Source organism: Pteronotus mesoamericanus, unplaced genomic scaffold (assembly GCF_021234165.1).
Source record: "Pteronotus mesoamericanus isolate MK-2021 breed Mesoamerican mustached bat unplaced genomic scaffold, CSHL_Meso_final contig_90, whole genome shotgun sequence".
NCBI lineage: Eukaryota > Metazoa > Chordata > Mammalia > Chiroptera > Mormoopidae > Pteronotus > Pteronotus mesoamericanus.
In genome coordinates this window covers 46916219-46933565 of record NW_026555277.1, presented here as the reverse complement: position 1 = coordinate 46933565, position 17347 = coordinate 46916219, and the positions used below count along the sequence as shown (strand labels likewise).

Here is a 17347-nt window from a genome sequence, read left to right as displayed (position 1 = left end):
GTCTCCCGCTTCTCTGCCCAGGCCTGTAGCAGCCGCGGTATTTGGCCTCTTGTCAGAACTCCGAGTTCCCATGTTAATCATAACAAGTGTGTTTTGAGAGGAACTGGCCTGGTCCCTGCCAACAAGACTTCTCTCCTGTCTTGATAACATCTGCACCAAATTTTCCCCTTTTATATAATTAGGCCCATTGGTATTTACTGACTTTAAATTATGGTATGAGTAGCGTCTCTGAAATTTCAGGCCTGAAGTATATGCTGGGGCCCAGGAAAGTGGGAAGAACTGAGCTTTCACTGATGGGTTTTCAAGTTTAGCAGGGGAGGGTGGGGTCAGAAACAGGACACCAGCTACCGTTTGCACCAAAAATGCACAGCAGCCCCCAACTGGTGGGAAGGGATGTCCTGCCTTGTCCTGGGAGCAGGCCTGGGTCAGGCCTGCTGGGGAGAAGGAGGCAGGAGGGCTCCCCCCCATCCTGCCCTTCCTCACCCTACATCCGCCCACCCTCTCTCCATCCCTGGCCCTGGAGTGATGGAGCTCGGCAAACAGGAAAAGATTCACTAACTGCAAAGAAATGCAGTGAATTCAGACTTAACCCCAGAGCCAACCTCACAAGCATTGGGGTTTGGAGCCTTGCTTTGAAATGCCTGTCATGGTCTGGCTATGTCCAACGGGAGCCGGGAGGAGCTGTTTTGGGTGCGAGATAAGAAGTGGAGCTGAGCTTGGGGGAGTTGGTTCTCTCCAGCCAGCTCCCACCAGGAAAGCAACTGAGGGATTTACAGGCCCACTCCCAGCATCTCTGGAGTGAGTTGTATCTCAGCAGTGACTTCATTTCCTCTGATGGGGTTTCCACAAACTCTCTGGAAGGTTCTAACCAGTAAGCCACACTGATTGTGGTGTGGGAGCTTTGATACGTTTGTTTGCTCTTTCCCTGTGGGACCCTGGAGGCCCCAGATGAGTGATAACGAGATGACGGTATATTTGCTAGGGGAAGGGGAATGCGTTTTTGTAAGATAGGGTTTGATCCCAGGCAGAAGGGAAGGTTCCGGATGCCTCTGCGATGCCGAGCAGTGAGGAGGGGGTAAAGCGCTCCTTCCCTGGTGCCTCGCTGGGGCACCCTTAGTTATTTAGACTCCCCAGGGGAACTCTGACCTTGGAAAGTTGCCTCAGGGGCTGCCTGGGAGTAGGGCAGGGTGCTGTGTTAGGGCGTCTCTGATTGTCTCTGCCAGAATGCTGCCCTTTTCTGCTGGTTGGTTGGTTTGTTTGTTTTAGCAATATTGGTGTTCCTGATAAGATTTTGTTTGAATAAAGGAGTTTTGCCCCGTATAACTTACTAGGTCATTATGTGCCTTCCCTTCTCTCCAAAATGTCTGTAGCTTCCTTGGGGAAACTTTATTCACCCTCAGTGTCCATTAAGACCTAGCATGGGACTTGCACAGAATCCTATTTGTCACCTCTGCCCACCATGGCTCCAGGGCCTAGAGGACCAAGACCACACTCCTGTGCCTGCCGTTTAAGCCCTTCAGCATCTGGCTTCAGACAAGCTCTCATCTCTTCTTCTCCTTTTCCTCCCTTCCCCCAAAGTATCCTTCTCTCCACCCACCTAGAGCTTTCTTCCTTTCCTTTTGAACGGGCCACCCCTTTGCTGAAATGTTGTTTCTTCTTTTTATTCCTGGCAAACCAGAATCAGTACAGCATGGTGGTGGGCTCTAAAGTGAGACCACATGGGCTTGAATCCTGGTTCTGCCCCTTTGAATTGGTGATACCTTGGACCACATATTTAGCTGCTTTGTGCCTCAGTTTTTCTATCTGTGCATTGGGACAGTATTAGTTCCTCTTAGATTTATTGTGAGGATTAAGAGCGAATACATATAAATCACTTTAACCAGTGCCTAGCACATAGTAAGTGCTCAGCAAATGTAGACTGTGGTCATGGTCACGGCGTCGGAGGCGGGCGGCGGCGGCGGCGGCGGTGGCGGTGGCGATGATGGAGCAGGAGGAGGAGGGGATGAGAGGTGCACGTGATGGTAAGTTTTCAGGCCTTCTCTGAAGTCTTTTACAGCCTACTAAGTAGGATTAGCCTCCCCACTCTGGGTTTCAAATAGAACTGACGACGTGGGGTCCTAATTATTTATCTCACAAGTCCAAGTCTCCCTAGACTGCGAGTTCCTAGGACTAGGTCTCATCAAGAATAACATCTCTACTGGTGTGTGTCAAACTTGATACCATATGCTTTTCTCTCATATAATTATTTTACTAAGATATAATTCACATACTATAACACTTACCCTTTTAAAGTATACAGTTCAATGTGCAACCGCATCACGATCTAACCCCAGAATGTTTGATTCCCATGAAAAGAAACCCTGCATCTATCGGTAGCCACTTCCCGACCCCGCCCCCCCTCATTCCCTTGCAACAACTCATCTACTTGCTGTCTCTATTGATTTGCCTGTTCTGAACATTTCATATAAATGGAATCACATATGTGTTCTTTTGTGTCTGGAGTTTTCCACTTAACATAATGCTTTCAAGGTTTGTCCATGTATCAGCACTTTACTCCTTTTTATAGCTGAATAATATTCTATTGTGAGGATCTACCATGTTTTGTTATTCATTGATTAATGGACATGGGTTGTTTTGACTAATGCTGCTATGATTAATGCTGCTATGAACATTCATGTACAAGGTTTTGCGTGGATATATGTTTTCATTTCTCTTCAGTATAAACCTAGAAGAGTTGTTGGGTTGTGTGGTAACTCCCTGTCCAACTTTTTGAGGAATGGCCAAATTATTCCAGTCCTTTCACCCTTTTACATTCCCACCAGCAGTGTATAAGGGTTCCAGTTTCTCCACATCCTCACCAACACTTGTTTTCATCTTCCTTCTTGATTATAGCCATCCTAGTGGTTATAAAGGGATATCTCATTGTAGCTTTGATTTGAATTTCCTAGATGACTAATGACATTGAGTACCTTTTCATGTGCTCATCAACATTTATATATCTTCTTTAAAGAAATGTCTGTCCAGATTTTCTCCCCATTCTTCAATTGGGTTATTTATCTTTTTATTGTTGAGTTGTAAAATTCTTAATTCCTTATCAGATATATATTATTTGCAGATATTTCTTTTCCATCTGTGGGCTGTCTTTTCACTTTCTGCATAGTAGCCTTTAAAGTACAAAACTTTCTAATTTTGATGAAGTCCAATTTACCGCCTTCTTTTTTTGCTTGTTCTTTTGGTATCATATTTAAGAAACCATTGCCTAATCAAGGCCACAAAGATGCACCATAAGCTTTTTAAAAGCAATCTTATTTTTAATAACTGTACAAGGAAAGGATAGCAGACCCATTTCACAGATGTGGAAACTAAGATGTCAAATACCAGAACTGGATTTAAGCCCAGTTCACTCTGACTCCAAACCTCATGTATATCTAACTGTGCCTCTCCTTAAGTCCCTTTACCTCTGCGTCCCTCACAGGGCTTGGCACAGTGCCTGGTGCACAGTAGGTCATGAACACCAGATAGATGAATGGCAGGTCCTAACAGGTGCTCGGTCTGCACTTGCTGTTTGATTTGGGTGGATGGGGGTTTGCTGCTGACTATGGTTTGTGCTTACGATGCTAGAGGTCACTGAGCGTCTCTTTCTTCTCTCACCTCACAGTGTCTCATCATTGGGGGAGGACCATGTGGTTTGCGCACTGCCATTGAACTTGCCTACCTGGGGGCCAAAGTGGTCGTGGTGGAGAAGAGGGACACATTCTCCCGGAACAACGTGCTACACCTCTGGCCTTTCACTATCCATGACCTGAGGGGCCTGGGAGCCAAGAAGTTCTATGGGAAGTTCTGTGCTGGCTCCATCGACCATATCAGTGAGTGGGGCCAATGGTGGCACCCCATGAGGGGAGGGGGCTGACCTTGGTAAGCATCTCTCTACACTGAGGGGTCCCTGAAATGTTCCATCTTGAAAGTCTTTGGGGGCTCCACACATCCAACGGGCAGATATTTAGTGAAGGGCCAGCCTTGTGCCGTGGACCAAGCCCTGTGTGGTAACCCACTGGGCTGTAAGCACCATGAGATCAAGGACTGTGACATGTCTTGTTCACCAAAGTATCTCCAGAGCATGAAAGAGTGCTTGACACATAGTAGATGCTTAATAAACTTCTGTTGAGTGAATGAAAGAAATATGGAAAACTGAGGCAGAGGTAAGTAACATAGTCTGCGCTCTTGGAGAACTCACTGAGGTTTTGTCAATAATAAAATGTGGTTTAATAGAATAGTCAGACTTGCTAGAGGAGTTCAGAGGAGGGAAGCCACACAAAAACCATTAAAGAGGCCGATTTTCGAGGCCTCTTACACAAAGGAGAATTGCTGGTACTGGGGAACCAGAGCAGCTTTTAGAACAGAGGAATGACGCAATAGACAGACCCCACACTACATTTCCTTGAGCTTTAAAAAGAGAGAGGGCATCATGATGGAAGTTCATTCAGAAAAGCAGTGGGAACAGAGGACATGGATTTCAGGTCCTGGGCCATCCTGGCATGCTCAAGCCTGGATCACTTGAGGCAAGATGCATGAATGGGCTTTGGGAGAGCAGCCCCCTCCTCTGATAAAGGACGGAGGCCTTTAGCCATTTTATATATAGCAACCATGACTCATAAAAGCTAGGGAGGTTAATATTGTGAGGAGAGTTCAAGGGTTTGAACAGATTGGGGTCCAAAATCTGTCTCGTCCATCTTTCTATGTGACTTGGGTCAAATTCCTTACCTTCTTCAAGCCCCAGTTTTGTCTCCCATAAATGTGGTTAATGTCTGCCGACTAAGATTGCAGAGAGGATTAAATGAGGTCAAGTTCTTAATGTGCTTAACACGGTACCTGGTGCATGGTAGGTACTCAGGAAATGCTTAACATCTCATGATGTGTGGTGAGCAAGAAGCAGCCAGCGTCCCTGAGCTTTAGAATCCAGAATTCAAAACATGGGTGGAAGGAGAACCCTGGAAACTATGTTTTTATAAAGACAAGAACTATTGGGAAATGGGTATGGGATTTGAGTGGGAATGACTGGAGAGAATTCTCAGCTATACAGGGTATAATTTAGTGTCAGACACAGAACTTACCAGCAGTGGCCCCAGAGTTTATTCCCACTCTAAGATGAGAAAATTCCATGAGTCCATTGGAAAGTAACTTGGATTTGCCCAGAAAGTTGCAGTTTCAGCTTCCAGGACATTTCCTACCACCCATGGAAGAATATGTGTTGGTTAGCAATTTAGAACAACATTAAGCACCACTTTCTCATCAGACCCTTCTGAGAGGCAGAGCTGGGCACTGGGAGGCCTTGTGAGGACCCCAGGGCTGTTGGGCTGCCTTCTTGGCCAGAAGCCCCTCTCTGCCCCACTGAGGGGGCTCCCAATGAACTCCTAGTCCTTGGAAACATCCCAGTGTGCAGAAATGCTGCCAGGGTTGTGTAACTGAGATTCAGACATTCAGAGTGGTCATTGTCAAGGGCAGCTCCAGGACCTGTGAGAAGGGAGGCAGGGAGAATTTATTGAGCACCTACTATGTCTGGAAACCTATAGACTAGGAACTTTGAAACTATAAGGAGAGGCCAGGCCTCCTCCAATGCCTGTTTCCAGGTGGGAGGTGGATGGGATTATTTAAGCCCCAGCTAATTGGCTTCCTTTCTGACTCACCCTGGTCTCCAACCCCAGCTGTGTCCTGAACCCTCAGCATTGCTCAGCAGTTTTCAGCTTGTCCTGTGTCAGCATCTTCCTCCAGTTCCCACCGTGGCTGTTCCAAACCTCCACCACAGCCCCCTCATTTTTAGTAGATGACCCCCTATGCTCTGGGGAGGAGAAGCCACTGGCAGGCGCTCCCCATTCCTTCCCGCCTCCTTCTTCCTCCACCCAAGGGCCGACTCCTTCCTTTCAACCCAATGTCAGAGGCAGAACCGACCATCCCCTCTCCAGCTTTATTCCATCTTGGACTCTTTCTTTCCTTTCACCTACCCCGTCACTTAGCCTGCTTGCTTCTGGCCTCGCACTCCTCCTCCGGGCCTTTGTTATTTCCCATTACTTTTCTTTACTTCATAGTATTTATTCTAGAAAGGAGATGTGGACTTTGTCTACACTTTCCGCTCATGTCTCCTTCCATTGCAGTTTGATTTCTCCTCTATCACTGAGTTCAAGAGCTTTTCACCGTGGTCTTCAGGAGCTCCCTAACTCCCAGGTGCCCTGGCCTCCTGCCGTCTTCCTATTCTGTAATCTCTTGGTGGGATGTGGTGTTCTTGGTCCCTCCTCTCTGGGCTTTCAGGACTAGAAGCTCAGGCCTGTTCTGTGCAACTCCTCTACCCCGCAACCACCGTGCCCTGCCCCATCCTGTCTACCTGTGTTTCCTCCATTATGGGGGGTATTCCATACCTCCAGGACCTACCATGGCACCTGGCACATTGTAGATGTTCAATAAGTGTGAGGCGAAAAAAGCTCATGAAATACAGAGGGATCCACAGAAAGCTTGAAGCTATAATCTACAGAAATATATTTGGAGGCAAACCTGTTTTTGCTGAATAGTAGGGGACAAAATAGAGAAGCAAGGTGCCACACATTGGGGGAGTTTCAGAGAGTGGGTAGGAGGTGGAGAACCATACACCCAGTTTTGTGGAGAGAATCACACCCCCCCACCCCTTACCCAGGATGGCTCAGAGCTTAGGCCTAGATCCCCAAAGAATGAGCCAGTTGATGGCTGACCTTACTTATGGGCTTTTACTGTCTTTCTCTCCTCTTTCTCTCTGTTTCTCCCTTCCTCTTCTTCCTCTTCCTCCTCCTCCTTCTGCTTCTTCTTTCCATCTTTATCTCGTCAAACCCACAGCCCAGGGAAGAGAGAGCCTCCATTGTTATAGCATATCTAACAGCCAGAGTACAGTCTTAGAATCAGAAAGAGCTGGGTCTACATTCTAGTTTAACTACCCTGTCACCTGCAGCAAATCACTTACCTCATTAACCCTCAATTTCTCATGTATAAAATGAGAATAATTATCCCAGAGGGCCACTGTAAGGGATAAATGAGAAAACACTGTAAGGGTTAAATGAGAAGACACAGTGTACGTGATACATAATTGCCCAGTAATGATCATTATTGATATATGGCAATGCTCAGAGATGATTGAGCAGTGATTATATAGTATTCTATACACAGGAGGTACCTGGACATTGCTATTGACAGCTCACCTTTCTTTCCCTTCCTTTCCAACAGGTATTCGTCAGTTACAGCTCATCCTATTCAAGGTGGCTCTGATTTTGGGAGTTGAAATCCACGTGAATGTGGAGTTTGTGAAGGTTCTAGAGCCTCCTGAAGATCAAGAAAATCAGAGTACAGTATAACTTTTCTCTCTAGAAATCAGATATTGCAAAATGGAAATTAGTTTTGCAGCTCTCAGAGGATGTTTCTGTGACAATTATTCTTATTGGGGGCTGTTTGGCATAATTTGATCAATGAATATTTTACTTTTTTTGATCATTGTATCACTTTAGCTTTGCTCTTCAGCTCCCAGGGTATATACTGTTAAGCCATTAAACCTGTAATTCGATGACTCTGCCATTAGGAGCTGGTACTTTGACAAATGAAGTCAAATCAGGAAGTAAGATAGAGGACATATTTGGTCGTCTGCTAAAGTCTATTCACATGCTTTTCAAGCTGTTTGTGTGCACACACAGATACGTAGATGCATTTGTTTACCCATATGATATATTTAAAATCTAGTAAAGAAAGGCTTAAGAGCAAATATGAAATAAATATTAAAAATGTTATTTGATATATAATATTTTAAGCTTTATTGAGGTATAATTTACAAATCATAAAATTCACCCATTGTAGTTATATCTTATTTAGTAATCCCCCCTTTTTGAGTATATTTATGTAAGTTCCGATTCTGTATATGCCATGGTCAGAGAGTGTATTCATGATGCCTCTGTATCTTATTATCAAAATTTTCTGCTGCCTGGACCAGGCTTTCAGTCTTGAGCCAGATAGTATTGGAGATCTCATAATTTCACACACAGGCTACAAATCTGATTTCTCCTGTCTTAGCCCAGGATATTGAGAACTTAGGGGAGACGTTAGTTGGCTTTTGTAGCTGGGCATCCATTAAACTTCCAGAGACCTGTGTGCTCTCAATCTTTCCCAGACCTCCAGGAGATGTTATATTCTAATTATGAGTAACCATCAGGGTTTCACCTGAAAATGGTTTCATAAAAGACTGTATGCTGCACAATGGAATATTTCGAGCATAATGAAGTAGCATTTCAAAATGGTTTCATTACGCCCTGAACATCCTTTTGGATCTGTTTAGCAATGGGAAGACATTGGGAAATGTGGGGAATATAAAGAGAACATGGTAGAATCTGGTGAGACTGGTTTGAGAATCCTTCAGGGTAGACTCCCAGCCTTTATAGAAACTGGTAAAGCCAAGCGTGGAGTTGGCTCTGCTGGTTTACTTGGTCTTGGATTGAACTAACACTAAAGCCCAAAGGACTCCATATTCCAGTGTGAATCTGGACAGCTCGGGTCTTTCCCCTGGAGGCTCTGTCTGGGGTGCCTATACCTGGTGGCATAATCACTCTCTCCTCCTACTACTCTCTGTGCCAACTCACCTCATTTTCTGTCCTGGTAGAAATTGGCTGGCGGGCAGAATTTCTCCCTGCAGACCACCCTCTGTCGGAGTTTGAGTTTGACGTCATCATTGGTGCCGATGGCCGCAGGAACACGCTGGAAGGTGAAGGCTCTTCTTCTTGGGGCTCAGGATAGGAAGACAGGAGTGGGAGGGAGTGGATCTGGGAGGGGATGTAAAAGAGGGGGCAAGGAGACAGACGCCAAAACTGGAGGGGGTCTCGATAGAAGGGCAGATCGCCCTGTCGTGCCTGAGGTGAACGTTTAGAGAGCAGCCATTTAATTCTCTCTGAACCTTGGTTTTTCCAACCATAAAATGTGGAGAATAGAACCCTGTTAGAGCATTGTTATAAGGGCTGGGAAAGGACTCCTATGCAAAAATGCTTCACTAAGGTAAAGTGCCTTGGAAATTAAAGAGTCGACATACGTTTATTGAGCACCCGCCAACGTTCAAGCCATGGTGCTAAGCACTTTCATACTTCATCTGAGATAACCACTTTTCAATACTATTCATGGTATCAGTTTACTGTCAGGGATAATACTCCAGAAGGAGAAGCCCATCTCTTTTCATAACTTTTAAGCACATTCACTGCTTGGCAGTAAGATGACTTTTGCCCAAACTGTCAAAGTGTAATACTGCTTCTCTGAGTTCTAAGTTTGGAAGCACAATATATTTTCTTGGGTCAGGATCTAGTTATGTAAGGAACCACATGGCTGGGAAATGCCTCAAGTAACCTCTGCCCCAGCCACACCTTGCACTAACTATACTAACTTGAGACCATGGGTTGTGGATAAAGTGGTCCTATGTGGCATTTCTTTGACTAGGGACAGGTCTGCTTTTTGACCTTGCCCTGCTCAAGGGCTGCAGACTGCAGATGCCTGACTGGGAAGGCACCTTCTCCGAGGATGGAACACACTCCCCCAAATTGGGCTGACCCTAGAGAATTCAGGATGTGAGGCTGGCTGGCTGAGGCCCTTCCCACCTGCCGTGCAAACGGTGCTTCTCTCTCTCTCTTCACCTCCACTCCTATTCCCCACCTCTGCAATCATAACCAATGTCTGACAGAGAATTTCTAGGCTGCCAACCCGGCTCTTGTGCTGTTAGAGGTTATGGGCCATTTGGATGGTTTGAGGAAACTGTAAGTCTGAATATTTGAAAGTTCAGGGTCCATGCTCAGTTTGAGAATAATTTGGCATTTTGTGAACACGAAGGGCAGGGTAGGAAGGAGGGGCCATTTGAACAACTTGGGACCAAGAAAGTAGACTGAAGCAAGGTTTCTCAATTGGCACTATAGATACTTTGGACCAGGTAATTCTTTGTCATGTGTGCTGTCCCCAAGACACTGTAGGATGCTTAGTGACTTCCCTGGCCTCTGCCCACTAGACACCAGTAGTACCCTTAGTTGTGACAACCACAAATATCTCAACAATTTGCCAAAGCCCCCTGGGGGGGGCAAAGTCACCTGGTTAAGAAATGCTAGACTAGAGAATAATGGCCTATTCTGGCCATTTTTGACAAAGATCTAATGAAGAATGTCTCAAAAGAGTGTGTATAGAGTAGAAACCCAAGATTGTTAGTCGACAGGATTTTTGACAAGGAAGCTTGGGAATCAGCATGAGTGAGGGGATGGGAGGGGAATTCCCACAGGGAGCTGAAGGCAGAGGTTGCGTCCTCTGAGCCTGCTCGTAGGAAGAACTCCCTGAGTTAGAGTGAACAGCAGTGCCTGGGGCAGAGCGGAAATTCAGGACTCTAGGAATAGGCTGATGCTGAAAAGAAAGGGGATTAGAAAATGATCTATTTAGATGTGACCACCTGCTTGTGATTTTCTCTATAACCACCTGTGAGACTGTGGTTTCTAATAAGATATATATATACTTGATCTTCATCGCTTTCTTGCACAGAGCTCCCCAAACCCTTGGGATTCCCTGAGTGCTAAGAGCAACGGGAGCATCTTCTGTTATAATATTTTGGTCTCTTGTCCTCAGTGCCTGAAATACCTTCAGAGCCATAAAGGTGAAATGGGTGCCTTTTTGTTCATAACAGGCCCATTTCAACCACCCCTGAGTTTATGTTAAGGAGGTGACTTTTGGAAATCACCTAAAGGCGGGGAGGGGACTGGTTGCCAGGGGAGCTGACCACTTTCAGTCCCACCCCCCTGACCTCTTGGGACCACCAGTGGCCAGTGATTTACTCAATCATGCCTAAGTGAAGTCTTCAAAAAGAAAGAAAGAAAGAAACAAACAAACAAACAAAAGGAAGAGGGTTCAGTGAGCTTCCAGAATGGTGAACAGGTGGATATTTAGGGAAAATGGCATGTCCTGAGGGGGCTTAGAGGCTCCACACCCTTTCCGCATACCTTGCCCTATGCATCCCTCTATCTGGCTCTTCCTGAGTTAGCTAGTAAGTAAAGTGTTTCTCTGAGTTCTGTGAGCTCTAGAAGTTAATCTAACCCAAGCAAGTGGTCCTTGGAACCTCCAAACTATCATTGGTTGGTCAGAAACCTGGGCTTGCAATTGGCATCTAAAGTGGAGGGCAGTCTTGTGGGACTGAGCCCTTTGCCCATAGAATCTGATGCTGTATCTGGGTAGAGAGTCAGAATTGAAATGAATGGTGGAACCCCCGTCTGGAGCTCTAGAATTGCTTGTTGGTGTGGGGGGAAAACCGACATTGAACTGGGCACAGAATTCTTACTGCCATTAAAAAAAATTGAAACATAAACCATTGAAAACTATAAGAACCCCAAGGATTCACTGTACTACATTAATTGCAGGTTAGAATGCCATCTCTTTATTATACACTTATTGAGTGTGTACAAAGTGCCAGTCCCTGGACTTGAGATAGAACGAAAATTTGTTAATGTTCCTGTCCTACAGGAATTCAATCTCATAATCCTGCTTTTCAAATGGGGAAAGAACTTGAAAATGCTAACAAAGTGGTTTTAATTGTGTAAGTTTAAAGTGCATGTAGATCTTTCGGGAGGTACCTAGCAACAATGCATAACACACCTCTAATAGGATGCGCCTGTGATTGCCTGTTGGAGAAGATCACTTGAACCTTTTGTTTGTCGAAGCCTAACTGGGATAATGGGTCCTGTAGACCTTAGAGAAGGAAAAAGCCTCGCTGCCTTAGAAAGGCCTCTGGTGATGTGTTCCTTCGCTGGGTGCAAACCTCGGCCTTGCTGCCTGCCCCTGGTCTCTAGAAATCCAGAATTCTCTTTTGACTGACCCATGGGGCATCCGAGAATAGCTTTCTCAGTAATCTTTTTCAGTTTACTGAAAATCCAGTTTCACACCAAATCCAGACGAAAGACCCACTTCTTCCCCTTTCCGTACGCAGGGTTCAGGAGAAAAGAATTCCGTGGGAAGCTGGCTATTGCAATCACTGCCAACTTCATCAACAGAAACAGCACAGCCGAGGCCAAGGTGGAAGAGATTAGTGGTGTGGCTTTCATCTTCAATCAGAAATTTTTCCAGGACCTTAAAGAAGAAACAGGTGAGAATGTTACCTTTCTCCAAACCAGGCCATTGTCACTTCCTGGAGCGCCCTGCGGAGCAGCTGACTTTCCCGTCCCTTGAGACTGGGATACTCACTCTAAATAAGTGGAAGCAGGGATTTCTCCTTATCTTCGAGGACAAGAGCAATTTTTGAGGGATAGTTCTAGGTGTTGTACATGAATATAGATGCACATTTATTTCCTCAGGAAACACTGAAGGCCCATCGTGTGCTGGTACTGACTATGGCGGGCATATAAAGTCAAGGCCGACACGGTCCCCATTCGAAGTGGCTCCCTTTCCAGAGATGGACACCCGCATTGCCCATCCTCGGGTGGGCTGGTCGGCTATGTGAGCGATCAGCACGAGATTTAGGGAGCGCTCTGAAGGGGGAGCCAGTAACCTGTGTGTGGCCTCTGAAGAAATCTAGGTGCTTTTGTGCAGTGTGCCAGGTGCCCTTCCTCCTGAGGGATGCCGGGGATGCCAGGGAGCTTGACACTCACCCAGGGCCATCAGTTGTCCCCAAGATGTGGGTGTTGAGGAAAATATTCATTTATTTACACAACAAATATGTATTGAATACCTACCAGGTGCCAGAGGCTGTTCAAGGGCGTGGGATAGAGCAGTTGGATCAAACGAGCAAAACCCTAGTCTCAGAAACAAATTCTATAGAAAGAGACCATCAATAAACAAATAACTAACATGTCAGGTGGCCTATAAGGATGGTAGGGAAAACAAAGCAGGGTGAGGGGAAAGTGAGGGATGAAACACCTTCTCCCAATTAAGTAACTTCCACATTTTTTTTTTCCTTTTTAAGCCAATTTAAAAAGATATATTTCTCCTTGAAAAGACAGTGTAACAGTAATGCTAAATCTTTACACTGAAAATAAATCATGCATATCTAGCACCACCTAGTCCAGGATAGTCCTCATTTTCATATGCTCCTTTTCAGTAATTTTCCCCTGCATCCCTACTTTTTACATGGACCTAGCTCTCATAGTGCCAACACTCTCTGTTATTCCACTTTTCTCATTCAGCACCACATTTTAGTGTCCCTATTGCTACCTAGTCATTCTGATGGTCAGCATGGGTAGAATAGCACATGAAGTGGATGTATTGTCTCTGCCTAAGCATTTTAAACCACAACGTGATAAGCAGGCTGTCTACGTGTTCTTGTATTGCCTTCGAGCAAAGAGTCATTTTAATGTCTTTAAATGGCTGAAGAAAAATCCAAAGAAGACTATTTTGTGACAGATTGAAAGTTATGTGAAATTCCAGTTTCAATGTCTTTAAATAAAGGCCTGTGGGCACGCAGCCACTCCGGCCTGTTTACGTTGCTGCCTGTGGCTGCTCCTCCTCGGGTGGTGGCGGCACAGACAGTTGGGGGCTCACAAAGCCCAAAATACGTACCCTCTGGCCCTTTACAGAAAAAGTGTGCTGGCTTCTGAGGTAGGCCTTTCAGTTATTTACTGTTGCAGCTAAAACTTCTGCTTCTGTTGGATTATTTTGTTAAGATAGGTTTCTAGAAATGGGATTCGTTGCTAAGCCAGACTCTGCCTCTCACTGGCCACAGCGATGTGTACCCATTGCATGACCCTCTGAAATTCAGCACAGTTGCAATATTTTATTTGAAAAAGTATTTCCTTCCAGCATATTATGTCCCTCTGAGTGATTTAAGAAGTCTCCAACCCTCCCTTCCCCTCAAAAACCAGGAAAATAAATACTTAAATAAACCACCAAATATAAATGATGGCAGGACTTTGAGTGTGTTTTTCCAAACATTTGAATGAGCTTCCGTTAACCTTTGCTGTGGTCATCACCTTTGGCCATTGTTTCACAACACTGCCCCTTCCACAGCGACAGTGACAGCCATGAATTTCCTCTGGTTCTCTGGGGGGCCCTCTGCATTGATGGCTACTTCCTATTTAATAGTAATTAAGGGGTCCCTGTGGTTTACCCAGCATGCCTCTGTGTTGACTGCTTATAAGTTGCCATGCATCTGTTCCTTTCCCTCCATCGGCAGAAGCTAAGCCAGTGCTTCTCAAATCAGAATCCCCTGCAGGACATGTTAAAGCATGGATTGCTGGCTCTACCCCAGGAGGCCTGGGTTGTACCCTGGCATTTCTGCAAGTGCTCAGGTGATGCTGATGCTTTTGGCTGGAGTCCCCACTTTGAGAACCCCTGAGCTAACCTCTCATATCACAACATTGTTTTAAATTCAGAAAACCTAGTCTATGAAGTGTTTTTGCAATTGGTGGAAAGTGAAGAAAGATACGACCCAGCCCTCTAACCTGAGTTGCCCCTCCCAGAAAACCTGGGTTCTCACACACAGCCAAGAAATGGTGGAAACATCGCTTAGCTGTGTTCACTTAGGTACAGTCTGGCACTTGGTTTTCTCTTTTCCAGCCTCGTATGTCTCAAAAACTCATCCAACGTGAATATTCTGCAGGTGAATAAACAGGGAAAGTAGAGCTCCCGGTGCACCAGGCACTGAGGGAGCAGTACTGAGTGCACGGATGCTTCTCTTTGCAGGCATTGATCTCGAGAACATTGTTTACTACAAGGACTGCACCCACTATTTTGTCATGACCGCCAAGAAGCAGAGCCTACTCGACAAAGGCGTCATCATTAATGTACGTATCTCTTGGCTGTTACATCCTGTTTTGCCTTTGTGACTGGGGCTGGCAGCATCAGCGAGTGTAGGAGTGGACATTGCCCTACCAGAAACTGAACACGGGGGAAGAGGAAGGGACCCCCCACCCACCACTTTCCTTCTTGGTTTTGCGTGAGTGTTGGATGATTGAGGCTACAGCAATACACACAGAGGTGGGGCTGAGCCCCTAGCCAGGTGTTAGTGCGGGTCTTGATCCCTGAAAGATAACCTGGGTCGTTGTCTTCCTCACAACTCATTCAGCCCTGCCCTCTTTTCTGGGAGGTCACCGTCATTTGGAGGCAGATGGGGGCTTCTTATCCTAGTGGGACACAGAGGCACTTTCACTTGTGAATTTCACACTGTAGCCTCCTTGTCATGGTATGGGGGGAAGCTCTTGTCGTCAAGAAGACTTGTGTCGACTCTTGGCTCTACCGCCTATTAACTCGGGACCATGGCTAGCTGCCTAACCTTTCTGAACCTCAGTCTTCTCTGCAGAGTAGGAATAATAGTTTCTGTCTGAAAGGGTGGTTTGAAAGAGTGCATTTAAAAATGCACACAGAGTGCCTAGCACCATGCCTATCATGTAGTAGATTCCCTCCATAACTTCTCTACCCACTTCAGACACCTGTTTTTCTGTCCTGCTGGCTTCCTGGCCTCTGCTTCCTGCCTCTGCATTTTCCTGTTTAACAGAGAGCAGGGTTGGCAGGAGGGTGCATGGAGAGGCAGGCCCTGGGCTGGAAGCTTCTGTGGTCAGGTGTCCAACTTTCCAGAGCCCCTGCTCTTGCCACTGCTGCTGCTGTAGCCCCAAGATAAGGATCGTGCAGTCCTGGGTCAGCCTGCTCTCTGGCATTGGCCTACAGCCCAGACGGCATGGTGGCCATTCACGGTGGTTTGTCAGAGAAGAATGTGCCTATCTTCTCGCCAGCTCATGCTGGCAGCAACCAGATGGCATTAGTAACCCAGCCCTCCCCTGGGCCTCCTCCACATTGGTCAAGTTTTAGTTGAGAACCGAAGTTGCTGGATGGGCGGTATGAATGAGGGAGAGGAGTTGAAGGGAGCTCACGGAGCATCACCAGCAGATGTGTGAGCTGTGAGCTCAACACCTGGTGCCCCACTGCTGACTCGGTCTGGGGGAGGCAAGACAGCGTCCCCTTCTTTTTTCTGCTCCACAGGTGTTTCTCCCAAAGTTGTCACCCCTGTTGGGATACTGGTGCCAGGTAGAGAAGAACTATTTGGGGCTTAGGGGTGCAGAGGCAGTGGGTACCTTTGTGGGGGGTGAGGGGAGGGAGGGTTGTGTCAGCCTCTGGGGCATAAGGCCAAGTGTGACTTGGGTTTCCTATTTCACTGGCTGAGCGCTCCAGCCTTCTGGGGCACCGCTTCCCTCAGGCCATCCCCAGGCCTTTGTCCAGGCCAGAACGTGTTGTTTATGGGGACTCGATTCCTCAGCAGTTGTCAAAGCCCTTCCGTCTCCATCTCAGGCTCTCCGTCGTGGCACGGGTGGGTGAGAGTGACTCACTCTGGGCCCACATATCGTAACCATGGAGGAGCTGGGAGCAGATCCCCAGCCTGTGCTTGGCCTCACCAGGGCCTCTCTTCACCCTCAGAGAGCCTGGGAGCAGCTTCTGAGCTGGTGCTGAGGGGTCTCTAGGTATGAACTCTCATCTAGAAACTGAAGGCCGTAGGCTGGACGTAGGGGAACTGGACACCCATTTGGTTCAGGAGCTCTGGCCTGAGTCTCCAAGGCTGCAGCTGAGCTCTGCAGTATTTGCATAAGCTGGGAGCTGAACCACCTATCCTGAGCCACTTGAATTAACATTCACCTTACTCCTGAAGGAATGGCAAGTCCTCTCTGCTTGCCTCTCCCTATGTGGGTCCCCATCTTCCTAGAAATACACAGAAGGTGCTGAGGCCATGTTTGTTGAATGACTGATCTGCTTCCACATCTATTCCTGCTGATCTCTGGGCTTCTTTCTATGACTACTAAAGAGAGAGTAAAGCTTCCCTCAAGAAACCATGCCCCTGGGCTCCCAACTGTGTCCACTTTGCTCTCCCCCACAGGGAGGGTGGCTTACCCCCCAGGACCCTGCCTCTGCTGGCCCACACACACACATGCAGGCTGGGATTCCAGGATGTGGCGGGCTTGGTCTTGCCACAGTGGGGGCTTGGTTACCAGGTGCGTGAGGTGGACACACCTCAGAGCTGGTCTCCCGAGGCCAAGTCCACCCTTGTTGGAAGTATTGGGCAGGTCCTGTCTGACCTTTGCGTCTGGCCTACGGCCTCTATTCAGCTCAACACTTGGCATGACTGTTCTTCCTGTTATAGTACCCACCTCTGCTCATTTTTGCTGCTTCCTTCCACTCCCTCACCTGTCTATTCAGCATTCAGCCTCCCTTCAGTATGCTAGGCCTATGGGAAATAGGACCCAAATGCCTTCCCCTGCTGTTATCTGAATTTAGAACTGCTTCACTTGGCCTGCCCACTCTGCTGAGAGCTTCAGTCCTGCTGTTGTTTTCCTCGTCCTTGTTTTCAACCCCTCCCTAGGGTTCT

At 46.8% G+C, this 17347-nt stretch overlaps 1 protein-coding gene across 2 annotated transcripts in view; it reads left to right on the top strand.

Annotated features, from left to right (window-relative positions):
• Positions 1-17347, top strand: part of MICAL2 (microtubule associated monooxygenase, calponin and LIM domain containing 2) — a 207136-nt gene that overhangs the window by 80842 nt on the left and 108947 nt on the right. For both annotated transcript variants that reach the window (XM_054586094.1, XM_054586095.1), the window contains 5 exons: positions 3659-3866; positions 7243-7359; positions 8660-8761; positions 11993-12148; positions 14680-14780. In XM_054586094.1, coding sequence (XP_054442069.1) covers positions 3659-3866; positions 7243-7359; positions 8660-8761; positions 11993-12148; positions 14680-14780 — 684 coding nt within the window. The remainder of the gene's footprint in view (positions 1-3658; positions 3867-7242; positions 7360-8659; positions 8762-11992; positions 12149-14679; positions 14781-17347) is intronic.